General features: G+C 32.4%; 1 protein-coding gene across 2 annotated transcripts in view; it reads right to left on the reverse strand.

Moving 5' to 3' along the window:
* SLC25A36 (solute carrier family 25 member 36) overlaps nucleotides 1-14,286 on the reverse strand; it is a 38,483-nt gene that overhangs the window by 4,590 nt on the left and 19,607 nt on the right. Inside the window, exons 4-7 of one of the 2 annotated variants that reach the window (XR_001900070.2) lie at nucleotides 12,309-12,409; nucleotides 8,214-8,250; nucleotides 4,250-4,316; nucleotides 1,348-1,637 (exon numbers count right to left, since the gene is read on the reverse strand). Coding sequence is in view for 1 of the 2 variants with exons in the window: in XM_003895027.5 (XP_003895076.1) it covers nucleotides 1,348-1,637; nucleotides 4,250-4,316; nucleotides 12,309-12,409 (458 nt within the window). In the remaining variant the exon portion in view is untranslated. The remainder of the gene's footprint in view (nucleotides 1-1,347; nucleotides 1,638-4,249; nucleotides 4,317-8,213; nucleotides 8,251-12,308; nucleotides 12,410-14,286) is intronic. The other variant, XM_003895027.5, reaches the window with a different exon arrangement.

The raw sequence follows: 14,286 nt of genomic DNA on the forward strand, positions 1-14,286 counted from the left end.
GAGACCAGCCTGGGGAACCAGAGACTACGTCTCTACTAAAAATTAAAAAATTAGCTGGGCATAGTGGCCTGAGCCCATAGTCCCAGCTACTTAGGAGGCTGGGGCAGGAGGATTAATTGAGCCTTGGAGTTCAAGGTTGCAGTGAGCTATGATCATGTGGCTGCACTCAAACCTGGGTGACACAGTGACACTTTGTCTACCAAAAAAAAAAAAAAAAAAGAATAACGTATCTTGTTTATCAACTGTACCTCTTCCTGTAATGACATCATCTCACTTCAAGGGAAAAGTCTGCTTAAACCCCAAAACCCTATTCCTTACACCTTAGCAGGCCACCATCCTAACCCATCCCATAGGTCAGTATCTAAACAATATTGCTGATACTGTTGTATTTTGACTTCTTTTAGAAAAGTCAGGAAATTCCTTCAGGAAACTGAGATAAGTTCATAGTCCAACCTGGTTAAAGAGTTGGTTTCATAAATTACTATTAGAGCAAATGTGCATTTTCTAGGTCTGTCTCATTTTTCCTGATATGATATACAATAGACACGGTAAATATTAATCAGTGTAAGTGAACAAAAACGAAGTGCTTACACTAAAAAACAAATCTTAAACATGCAAAAATCAAAAGCTACACTTAAAATAAAACAACCAAAAAAGCTACCAAAAAACCTCAGCATGTAGCAAATAAATTCTTAAGTGATTTATATCTAGCTATCAATGAAAAAGGCTATTATAAAATTTAAATACAGAAATATTAATATACGTATTTGCCAACATGAAATAATGTAAAATAGCTTGGTCTTTGGGATTACAGACTTTAATTCAAATTTGGGCTTCAGCATTAAGTAGGTATGTGACCTTGGGCAAGTTATTTCATGCTTACATTTCTTTTCAGTATTCCATTTGAAAAGGAGAACAATTCTGGTTATGTTCTAGCAAAACAGGGAAAATAAGTACTTTAGATAATTTTTACGTAGATTAGTAATGTACGTAAACTATCTACTATAGCGCCTACCTCTATGCTCTTTTCAAAAATCAGGAACTTGCCCAAATATCTATGCTCTTTTCAAAAATCAGAAACTTGCCCAAAAGTCACCAAGCAGAAGTGAGTAAGGCTGGAATTTGATTGACTTCAGAGTTCATGCTCAATCACCACCATGCTATTTGATAGCATAATACTGACCTATTAATAGAGCCTACGTTACTTAACCAGATTTAATCTCATTATGAACTCTCAAGAATTGTATTTTGTTATACCAGAACGCAGTAAAATTATAAATGCTTTAATAAGTGAGCTGTTGGCTGGGGTGGGAAAATATTTCTGATTTAATAGATATCTCTTCTTACCATGTGGATATGCTATAGTTGTGGCACAAGTTTTTGAGGTGGCAGCAGCTAGCATCATTCCCACAAAATCTGATGCTTCTTTCACAGACTCTTCATCATTTTCCATTGTAGAAGCAGTCTTACATTCCAGTAGTTTTTGTTTTATACTTTCATAAATAACAAAATGGATAACAGTCTCTGATATACCAGCATATGAAGCAGACATGCCCCTATAAAATCCTTTTAGTCCATCTGTCTGATACACTTTACGAACACATTCAAAAGCACCCATTCGCCTTTCCCCACGGTTCCTGAAAAGCAAAAAGAAACATCTTACTGATAGGTTTTTTAAATAAAGTAAGTAAAATATAATAAAATATGTCACTCTAATAATAAAGAATGGCCTTCTTTAACTCATGAAGAATTAGAATTTAAAAAAAAATTCATATTTTAGATTTCCTATTCTTTTGTCTCAAACTTGTCGTATGAAATGAGTGATAAGTAAATAGTTTATTTTACTGAATGCAAAATGCACTACATTGAATCTTCAGTCTCGTGTCCTCATTGGGGTTCATGTGGCAGTGATAAGCAATAAAATCCTTTAGGAACTGTACACCCTGACCGCAGCTCAAGACAAAAACAAAACAAAGTAAACAAAAATCCTCACATTGTATTAATTCCAGTTCTAAGTAAACTGAATTTCCTTTGCATTTAGTAACACAAATAGAATGACTGAGACACTAATGATGATAGAATATCATAAAGCAAGCAGTATGATTAACTAAAATTCTGTGCACCTGAGGGATTCTCTTTCAACCCCACTCATATTCTACCTAAGAGGCGATGGGGTGAATGTAAGTCAAATTCCCTATGATCATTTAAAGGCAATGGCCATATCAGTCTCCCTGGTGACTAGTAAATGAGAACCTGTAGTGTCATAAAGTATTTATTCAGTACTCTGCCTAAGACAATGTCCTTAGTTCTACCTAAGGGGGCAGCACCTACTCTTACAGAATACAACATCTCCTCCTACACATGCATGTAATTTTGAGTTTTAACAATATTTGTTACCTTATACTGATTCCCCCAACAGGACCTTATCTATAAAGAGATAGGTTTATATGCTACCTATAAAAAAAGGGAAAATTTACCTATTTATAAATTATACCTAACTTGTTTCTGACATAAAATAAAACCACCACCACAACACCCACTTAATTACCTACAGATTCCACCAGTTTTATGAATGGATTGTCTTTAGATATTGAATACCTATTAGATAAATGATCCACAAACCACCTGTAACTAATTTCTGCCATTAAAGATCCTTCCTCACAAGTTAAAAGAGATACAAATCCTGAAAGGTGACATATCAGCCCTATTTTTATGTTTTTTTTATTGATTTTTCTTTTTTTTCTTTTTTAACAAATGGAGTCTCCATAGTGCAATCATGGTTCACTGCAGTCTCAAACTCCTGGGCTCAAGCAACCCTCCCATCTCAGCCTCCCAGGTAGCTAGGACTACAGGCATGCATTTTTTTTGGTAGAGATTAAGTCTTGCAGTGTTGCCCAGACTGTTCTTAAACTCCTGGCCTCAAGCAATCCTCCTGCCTTGGCCTCCCAAAGTGCTGGGATTACCAGTATGAGCCACTGCACCCAGCCCTCAGCCTTATAAACTAGAATCCTCAAGTCAACCTTTCATTATCACCCCACCCCCTATCTAACTCCCCAACCCTGCAAGCCTAAGAATTGTGCTAGCTTGTGTTACAAGTGGAAAAAAAAAGAGTTTTAAGTCATGCTTTTCCTGGATTCCTTATAGAGCAATGCTAAACACAGTGAAACCTAACCCTGGTAGTTTACAATAGAATAATGTGGACTAGCATCTTGTACTTTCTAACCTTTGGAATAAGTCTTAGCTACCATTACTTTTCAGATATGTGGCTTTAAGAAATAAACTTGGAGTTTTACTACAACACTTAAGATTTTATTAAAAGATCTATTTCAGATCAAACAGTTAGATATTTCTTTTCAAGTTTCCAAACAGTATATAGTTCAACATGACAGAAGATGGAAAACAGATATTTAAGCAGGCATAATTGTTAATGATGTGTTAGATCAGTTTGACTTAAAGCCTATAGAACATAACACTATTTCCCAAACACCAAAATATAAAACAGTAAAAACATGTTATACACAGAACCTACTCCAGACTGAAAGTCTAAAATAGTTTAAAATCATTAATATTATTATTGTAACATAAAAGATAGGACCATCTTGCTACTTGAGTCTATTCTAAAGCCAATAGGAGAGCTGAGATGGCAAGACCCTATGCAGCACTGCTTTTGGCCTACTCTCAGTTCCCGGAACACCAAAGGCCCTACACTTTAGAACCTCTGAGGTTTGCACAGATTGGTTCCTCTGCTTTAAATGGGTTCAAAAAACCTTTCCTTGATTATTCCATTTAAAATTAGTCCCCACTGTTTCCTGGTGCATCTCTAAGACATAGCAGTATCTGCTAATATAGGTTTGTTGAATGAATGAATCTATTATAAAGTGGTCAGTGGTAACAGATGATATATGAGAACTATTTTGTCAGCCTAGGGTTCTAGCCTAGGCCAATTATAAGTACCCATGTAGGGAAAGTATTACCTTTTGGGTTAGGTTAATCTATCTCTTTCTTTCCTTTCTGTTTCTCTACGGAATCTTTCTAGCCACTCTTTTTAAAACAAAACAAAACAACACATATTAATAATACACTTTTTTCACCTGGAAAAGCTCATATTGTCAACTCTTACATTATCTTTTTTCTGATGGCAGACCCAAGTTTCAAAACTACCACAACAAATTCAGCAGCAAAAGAAAGAAAAAAGAAAAAAAGTGGTTAAATCCACTTTAACCAATTTTATTTTAAGGAATTAACATACCTTGCATCAAGCTGTAACCGAGTCTTTATAAGCCAAATGGGGTTGGTTGCTGTGATTGCAGTAAAACCTAAACAAACATGTTTAAAATGAACTCTGGTAAAAATGAAGAATACACTATTAACTTTAAGGTTTTAAAAATTAGATAAATCTATATTAAAGAAAATGTATATAAACTACTAATTTATGTATATGTTACACTTTTCATTTTACAAATCCATACAATGACAAACATTTGTCTTCACTTCCAATCTATATGAATTCTCAAATTCTGTCCTAAACTAACAGATTCTTTTAAAAGCAAAATGAATATAAATTGCTTTCCCAACCTACTTAGAATATCCTTTAGGGTGCTTTCTACTATCTAAGCTGAATTCAGAAATCCATCTCTACAAACACGTAGACATTTTGTGTATTCTACGGTAAAAAGCATGCACCTGGGATCCTAAAAACCAGCTAAAAAACCAGTTACTTGGGGTTTGATTAGCATTCCAAATCACTACATTCAAAATGAATTCTACATAAATGTCAAATTTCACCAATATTTTGATCTTCAATTGATTATATAGTGGGAAAGACTGTTGTTTGGCCCCATGAATACTTTCTACATATATACTTACTAATACTGTTAAAATAACCGTATCACTGTAAAGTTTTTGTTAGGGTTACTAGGACAGGCCTATCTTCATCTACTTAAACACATACAAAAACTCAAAAGTTCAAAAAGTTACAAATTGGAAGTTCCTTCTTACTTTTATAGACATGGAAGAAACTCAGGGTAGAAGACAGCTCTAGTTTACTTTAAAACTAAAGTATTATGTACTAAGTATTGGTGCAGAATGGTGGTCACCTAAGGTGGCTCATTCCAGGTAGTAAATTAAGATCTACCTGGAACAGTATGTTTCTAGGATAGTGCATGTTTTACTTGCCACCTTCCTAGCTATGGAAAAATAGCACACAAAATACAATCTTGATGACAGAAACTTATAAAGATTGCTTCATCTACACAAAACAGGGTTTTAATTTACACAGACTTCATAGACCTACTTACGTTAAGTTACATTTATTCAATAAAAACTTATATGCAGAAATGTTTAAGGATCTTAACTGTTTTAATATTTCTATCAAATACTAGCAGGTGAGGCACATTATTTTTATAAAGGTGGCTAATGATCAGTACATTTAAGATGAGTAAAGTACTTACAGGAACAGAAATGCTACAATATACTTAAGAATAATTTGTTTTTAAATTAATATAGTACAGATCCAATCATAAACCTTTCTTGGCTTTCAAAGGTATATCTACATACGCAAAATAATTATACTAAATTGTTTACAAAGCTGAATTTGGTCTCACGGGGTTCTTTTCTATGTCAGTAACTGGCTAACTCAAATTTTACTTCCTTAAGCCACTGTTTTAACATTGTAGAAATACCCAGATATTACACAGATGGATGCTCCAATTAAATCTATTTAGCAAGCAAGATAAATGGAATAAATATTCAGTTTAAATAATTCCTTTACCACTTTTGTAAAGATTATATAGTCTACATTTCTCTTAAGTGCTTTTAATACTACATACGTAAGTATAAAACTAGAATGGGACCAGCAATTTTAGACGCATCAGCAGGTACTAAGTTGATAAAATTTAAAATGTTGAGCAGGTTGCCAGGAACATCTTTTTATATAAAAGGTTGTTTTCATGCATATATTCTTGGTAAAATAAAAGAAAAACATGAAACTATCAGACCAGTTTAAATATTTTTCTTGCATGGTTCTAGCTTAACTGAGAATAAAGTTATAGAGTATTATTTTTCTCTTCTTTTGAACCTCATTTTTCTACATGAAAAGGCTAGGATATTCAAATTATATTTTAAAGCAATCGGACATCAATATTCTGGTCAAACTCCAATTTAATGATTCTTGTTTTGTAAACTTAAATATTTGTATTAGCTAAATGTCTGCACAGCAAAATTAAGAGTTTGTAAGTAAAAAGCTGCTAGCCAGCATAAACCAACAAAATATTCTGCATTACTCACAATGATTTTTATTAATCATTTTATAGAAATCTTAAGAAAAACTATTTGCTTTTTATTGAATTTTAAAAGCTTAAAACTGGGAATCTTTACATCAAACTTTTTAAAAACAGCCGATCTAGGTAAAAATTCTCACTCATCTTATTATACTTATTTGAAAAGAAGATGAGCACCTAAGTTTTTTTTTTTTTTTAATAAAAGTTCTATTTCTAAAAACAAACTTTAAATACCCAAGCTTCTGTCCATAATACTCTTCCAAGTCACAAAAGAATTTGAGGCTGGAAAAAAACCCATATATAAAAAACTTTACAATAGTACAACAAATTTTTATAAATGTTGTTAGGAACAAAACTTTTTAAAGACCCATAAATTATAATTTTAAATTATTCTCTGTACATATTTCTATAATGTCACAAAGCAAACAACAGGTATTTCTCACTTAACTAAAATTCATTTCCAAGCACAAATTAACCTATGTAACAGGCCACATTAAAATTTAGGTAAGTGAGAGAATGTTATCTTATCCCTATGTAATTGCTATTATCAGTACGCTATGTTTACTATGGTTGCTCTGGCTCAACTCTCCCAGTGAGAGCTAGCTCTTAATAAAGACACTAACCTAAATGCCAGCAAACCATTGGGTTAGATAAAGAATCTAGGCACAATCCACAGAGTTTCAGCTATTAGCCTTTTACCGCTTAAAACTCAGGTCCTATTACTTTCTCCTAACCAAAGACACTTTAACAAACTAAATAGACATTACTAGGATAATTACATCTAATAAATATAATCTAATAATCTAAGAAATGAAGCCAATGGAAAAAAACAAAAATTTATCGTAACTTAGCATTAAATATGGTAAGGCAATTTGAGGTTAGCCCAAGCTAAACATATTTTCCCATTACTTATAAGACAAACACACACAAAGATACTGGGAATAGTGCCCCTGAAATTTAGAAATTGCCTATTACTTTTTATTTTGCATTTTAATTTTGTGACATTTTGATAATATGCTAATTTATATTAAGACTCTGAGCACCTAGTGAAACATGAAAATGAACTTAAGATGACATGAGGGATCCATTTGTAAGGTAAGAAGAACTAATATTGCTCCACAGTCAGTAAAAGCAAAGTGCCAACATATTGGCCATACTGTTAGTAGGGTGGTTAGCATGTTAGAAAGCTTAAAAAAATTTTTTAAATGCTACTTTAAAAGTTTTGCTTTATCTAAGTAAGATTCCATTTGACAGTGTCGACCAATTAAAAACCAGATTAACAGAAAAATTCTGCTTAAACTTGCTGAAAATGTTGATTTCATTAAGTGAGTGATACCTGTAGTGTTGCGTTTTCGGTACTTTTTATTTCAACTAACTTGTGTAAGAACAAAGCCCACCTAACCTCCTAAATGTATTAACACCACTTTTAAAAGTAATTAAAACTAAAACAGCTAAGATCCCATATATTCTTATCCTGCATTTATTTGCAAAGTAATATTAATTTTTTTTTTTTTTTGCAAAAGAGTTCTAAGAAAGCCAAGTATCAACAGACAAAAAAGAATGGAAAGCATTGTATCAGGCTTTTAAATATGTTATACTAAGCAAAGAGAACTGTGATTTTATCTAAAACTTTTAAGACAGTATAATACCATTTACAGCTATATATTGTTATCACATTCTTTGGAGGTCAAGGCTGTTACCGCCAAGCTGAAGACCCCAGGCCTTTATTACATGACGACTGAAAAATACCTCATTCTTCCTTCTAGAAGGAATATTATAAAGGAATCAGACTTAGCCTTTATAAAATATGCAATGCACACACAAATTCAGGAAATAAAAGTTAATTTCCCGCCTCCTAATTCCACAGCTATTATAAAATCCCAGGGTGCGTTTCTTATACTACAGGCTGCAAGAGATGCTCAGATCAGTACTCACGAGGTTTAAGTTAGTCCATATTTCTACAGGAAGTGACCTGCGGATGGGGAGCATGAGATGACACGATCTCACTCTTTTCTCGGGAGAAATGTACAGTAAATGCCTAAAATAGACACAGGCTTTTCTGTATCATAACAACAAGCAGTGACCTCATCAGAAACATGTGTACAAATTGAATCCCATTGGAAGGATTTGAGAAATATTTACTGTGAGATCTAACTTTTTTGAAAATTTTAAGTTAAAAAAAAGAAAGGAATATCAAAATGGGCCATTTAAAAAAATGTACCGAGTACTGAAAATCCTGCCATCTGCAGCAGTTTCAGAATCTAAATACTTACCTAAAAGAAGATCAATTCTGCCTTAAAGAAAAAAATGCTAACCTTGTCAAAAGGGAATATTTAGAGGGGATCATCATCTCCCATTTTCCTACCACTATTATCTATTATGATTAAGGAGGTGAAAACACAATTTCTATTCTTTAACAATCAGCCTACTTAGTAAATCTTTTAAAAAAAAAAAAAAAAACCCAACAGAATATTCAAGTAACTTCATTTTGGAGCTATTTATATAAATTTTTAATAAAATAAAGTATACATTGCTACAATAGTACCTTTCACCTTTTGCACTATGGCCAGTAATATTGCACATCCATACTTATGAAATATTTTGCATTATTTTGTATTTAATTTCTTGTGTTCTACAAAACAAAAAACAGGAAGAATGTTTACACACAAACACACAAAACATCTGTCCAACCATCCATCTGGCTGAATTAACTGCCATGGACAAATAAAATATTGTTCAAAAATATTTCATAAATGCAAGACAATACCTGTATTTAATGAGTAAAAGCCTTTATTATAATGAAGTTTAAGTCTAATAGAAAAACATAAATTGAAAAATAACAGTGTATGCTGTAAGCAAATAAAACCCACTACGTATGTAGGAAACTTTCAATGATTACATTACTAGTATTTTAAAAACTGAGAACTGTATGAATATATAATCCAATCAAAATCAGAATTCATTTCCTTTACATTTATAATGTTCTATATAAAAGTATATACATGCCAGATAAAATCTTTTAAAAATTGGGAATTACTATAAAGAAAGAAGTAATTTAATAAATTTTTTTGCATACATCTGTGCCTAGGTGTATACAGAGGAATATACAAGTTAATTTAAACAAAATATACAGGCAACAAAACAGATACCCTCAATAGCTGAGATATACTGAGTCTGTCAAAGGTCATGTGTAAAAGAAAAAAAAGGCAGGCAAAATATTAAGAGTCAACATTATTTAATTTGATTAAATATCCTCACAACTGAAAAAAATTTTTAATGCATGAAAATGTACAGCTCAATTTTAGAGGCTTACACATTCTTACAGTATGCACTACAACAAAAAGACCCACTTTAAACTGTCCTTTTAATAAAATAAATTTTTAGTATCTAAACATGAGTTCATATGGATAAAATGCAAAATGAAAATGAATTGAGAGGTCACTTGGAATAAAAATAATGTACAGTGCCTTATAAATCCTTAATGTGTGTGCTATCTGGTGTGTTAAAATCTTGCAGGCAGTATCATTAATGGTCCATTTTAGTGTGTTTTTGTGTACTAAAGTGACAAGGTTAGCATTTTTTCCCTTGAATAGACAGCTGAAAATGATTTTTCACAGAACTAGCTTTACTTCATACCCCCAAATCATTCATGTTTAGACCTATAAAAATAATCCTAAAAAAAACCCCAGAGTAATCTGGTCTAGATTATTTCAAGAACCAAGGGGGCAAAAGGCTACTTCAATGAGTCTGCACTGGACCATTCAGTTTTACCAACCATATAGTTAAGAATAAAACTGCAAAGCTAGATGTTAATGCTCATTAATAGTGCACAGAAGCTCTGAAAGCACAGTTCTCAGAACAATGTAACTGCAAACAAATTCAAGCAGTATTTTCTACACAATAAGTGTACAGTGCAGTAACCTCTGAACAAGTATGAGACTATAAGTTTACCAAAACTCGAGGAATTCAAGTTGGGAAATGGTATCAATGTATAGATAAAAACGAACTACATGTTAACATTTGTAAACATTTGAGAAAAAAGTGCAAAGTGACAATTCTACTGAAATTCTTTGCAATGTGATACAAATACAGTAATAAATTCTGATGAGATAATCTAATGAAATAAGATGTTCCTGTGGAAATATATTCTGAACCTCTACATTTGCTATATTGATATAACAAATACCAACTTAAGGCCGGGAGCGGTGGCTCAGGCCTGTAATCCCAGCACTTTGGGAGTCCGAGACGGGCGGATCATGAGGTCAGGAGATCGAGATCATCCTGGCTAACACAGTGAAACTCTGTCTCTACTAAAAAAAATGCAAAAAATTAGCCGGGCGCGGTGGCGAGTGCCTGTAGTCCCAGCTCCTCGGGAGGCTGAGGCAGGATAATGGCGGGAATCCGGAAGGCGGAGCTTGCAGTGAGCAGAGATCACGCCACTGCACTCCAGCCTGGGAGAGAGCGAGACTCCGTTTCAAAAAAAAAAGAAAAAAAAAAAATCAACTTAAAATGACCGCTCATCTAACTTTCTAGATTCCAATTCTTTCAAATAAGATTAATATTTCTTTATAATTATCTGAGGTTATAAGCCAAAATCATAATCACTGGTAATTCAGAAATGTATTTTTAAAGAACCTGATAGAGTGGTTTATATAAGGTTTGTCACTGGCCACCAACCTTTACCTTACATCCAAATTCATAGGGGAAAAATTCTATCTATTAATATTCAACATCTGTAAAAATTACATTTAAAAAATTCTAATTGTAACAAGATAATCTCTATGACACTAAATGAAAGAACTGATTCTCAAAATTCAAATCTATGTAGACCACTTGACTCATTCCATGGGTAAGCTAACAGAGGTTCACATAAATTACATAATTTGCCCAAGGTCTCCTTATTGGTAAATGATTGTATTTCACTCTTTTGACCTTTAGATTGTCCCTTCCAGTTTTAAAGCTTCAGTGAGTCAATCGACAATTACTAAATACAAAAAGTCTTAGAAACAATTTGTAATATGATAAGGGCTATTGACCTTTCAGAAATTTGTATTTCAAACTTACTTACTTCATGAAGTATATAGGTCAAATTGATTCAATTTATTTCTAAACCAAAAGTGTTTAACAGTTTAGGGCACTTATTATTAAGCACATAATTGACACTCAATTTATTGATCAATAGCTGATGAAAGCAGCTACAGTTTATAAAGTTACAGCATAATTTGAAAATCTGAGATATGAGTAAATATGCAAAAATCTCAGATATTAGGGAGAATTTTCTATGGAAAACCGAAGTTCATGGCTTTGTCCAACATGCATAGCAGCAAATGATTCCAGAACCAGATTGGTCAAACCAACTGTTTATCTTTATGGCAGTATAAAGACCTAAAACTTGTTGTTTTAATTCAGAATCATATATACTTATCAGTGATGACAGAAAGAGAGAGTTCCTGGAAACATTTCTATAGTAAGCATGTACACATAGCCAGTGTCTAAATTTCAGGAGCTATCTAGTGTGAATTATGTAGAATAAACAATTTTAAAAAATACACATGGTAACTGAATTATCATCACTCACAAAAATTTCAGCATTTGAGCACAGGACAAAATGAATACTTTACCAAGAATTGCCGACACATTTCAGACAGAAGCCAAAACATGCAGCAAAAAGGGAAAAGACACTAACAGAAATTGAGGAGAGAAGAGTAAATCACAGCTCTGTAACTTATTTACAGTGTAATTATGGTTGGATTCTTAAAACTATTAACAATGATCACTAAACATTCAGTGGACTACACAAGGCAATATAAATATATTATTTGTACCCTAGCATGGAAACTCCTAACTACAAAAACGTCAACTGATGACAGATTTTACATATACCTAATTTGGTTTATATGGATAAATGTAAAAATCATCTAATCAATGAAAAGCACATAAATCATCAACTTCTCACTACAAACTTATAATTCAATATTAAGTCTCTAGGTTTCAAGTAGTTTTTTGTTTTTTAACATTATACATTCATACCTGCCATTGCCGCTGAAATCATGTGTACTTGGGTAGAATCAGGATCAAATACATCATTCAACTTTTCCTTGCAGTTTGAATAAGCAGCAAAGTATATTGCTCTAAAATAGAGATTTAGATTTATCAATAAGCATGTTCTTAATGCATAAGACTTACATATAAATTGATCTTCATAATTTTAGAATGCAGAAATTTAAAAACCATGAACAAAGTCCTAGCCACATTCTCATGTAACATTAGATATATACACTTTTCATAAATACTATGAAGTACTTTTTGTATTGACTCATTAAAGTAAGACAGTATCAAATGTAAAGTTCCTACCATTCATCCTCAAACAGACCCCAGTCCAATACTCTGACAGCCACTTAACTCACTAAAACTTGGTATCCAAAAAGATAAAAAGAAAAAATGAAATTTTTAAAAAAGAAAATAAAAACAAAATAACAACTAATTTAAACAAAAAGTATTTAAGATTTTGATGTTTAGAAACTAAATGAATGAATAAGGCTGTAAGGCCGGTGCAGTGCTAAGGCTAAAGTAAATATAGTTATTGGAGATAAGTAGATATGGCATGAGCACTTAACATATAATTTTTTTCATGGGGAGAAGAGGGTGAAGCAGATCCAAATGATTAAAATATATGCTAAACAATTTTAAGATACTGTGGTATATTCTAATTCATAGTACACACCCTGTAATTCACATTATCCTTAAACAGACAAAACAATTCCAACAAAAGAAATCAGACCCATCAGGTTAGAATGTTTTCCAATGTTTGTAAACACTGAGTTAAATTTAGTTAGTTCCCTCATTGTTAACTTACTGACTATGACTTTATGCATCCCCACTACCTCCTCTATGTTAACTTCCCATGTTTTGAATTATTTGCTTGCTGTATGAAACATCCTGTTATTTCCCCATCTTACTGGATGATTACTCATCCAATAAGAATCAGAGTAGACAAATACAAATGAGAATTTCACTGTTGTACCTTTATTAATGTGCTTAAGAAAAAAGGAAAATTAATATAACTTAAAATGAAATATCGTACTTTATGAGAAGGAAAAACATAAGATACACTTGATGCCAAGTTGGGAAGAGGAATAAACAATGCATTTCTAGAAATCAGTAAGAAAAAAAGAAATCCTAATGAGAAAATGGCCATGAAATATATATAGGCAATTCACAGGATAGACAAATGACAAATTACAAGAAAGTATGACTATACCAAAAATTAAATAAATATGTATTAAAACAGTGAAAAATTCCTTTCAGTCCATTTGGTAAGTATTAAAAAAAGATGGACAGTAGCCAGCATTGGTAAGGCTATGGATAAGGGATAAAAATCCAGTATGCCTTTTTATACTAAGGTAATTTAGTAATATTCACTAGTCTTAAATATGCATATGCCCTTTTATTCAGAAATTCTAATTTTAGGTAACTATCCTAAAAAAAATACTTCCTAGTGTTCAAAGATAAAGGTTGAGGTATGTTTACTGAACCATTGTTTATACAGTGAAAATCTAAAAATAATCTAAATGTATAATAAGCAAATGTTTATTAATGATGGAATACTATACAATTAAAAAAAAACCCCACATACTATCCATGGAAAAACTTCAAGTTAAATTAGGTTAAACATTTAGTATGATTCAGTTTATGTAAAGCATAATAAATATTAAGTATACATGTTTTTATGTATATGATAACCCAGAAAAATTACTAGAAGAATATACAGGAACTGTCTATTAATGGTGGTTATCTACGAGAAGTGTGAGTGAGTGGGAAGGTACACAGGATGAGAGATGATGTGTTTAGGGTAGAAACTTTACGCTATACTTTTTTTGTTGTTTTTGTTTTACGAGATAGAGTCTTGCTATGTTGCCCAGGCTGGTTTTGAATTCCTGGTCTCACATGATCTTCCCACCTCAGCCTCCCAAGAAGATGGATTATAGGCATGAGCCATTGCATTTGG

This window comes from Papio anubis, chromosome 2 (assembly GCF_008728515.1).
Source record: "Papio anubis isolate 15944 chromosome 2, Panubis1.0, whole genome shotgun sequence".
NCBI classification, from domain to species: domain Eukaryota; kingdom Metazoa; phylum Chordata; class Mammalia; order Primates; family Cercopithecidae; genus Papio; species Papio anubis.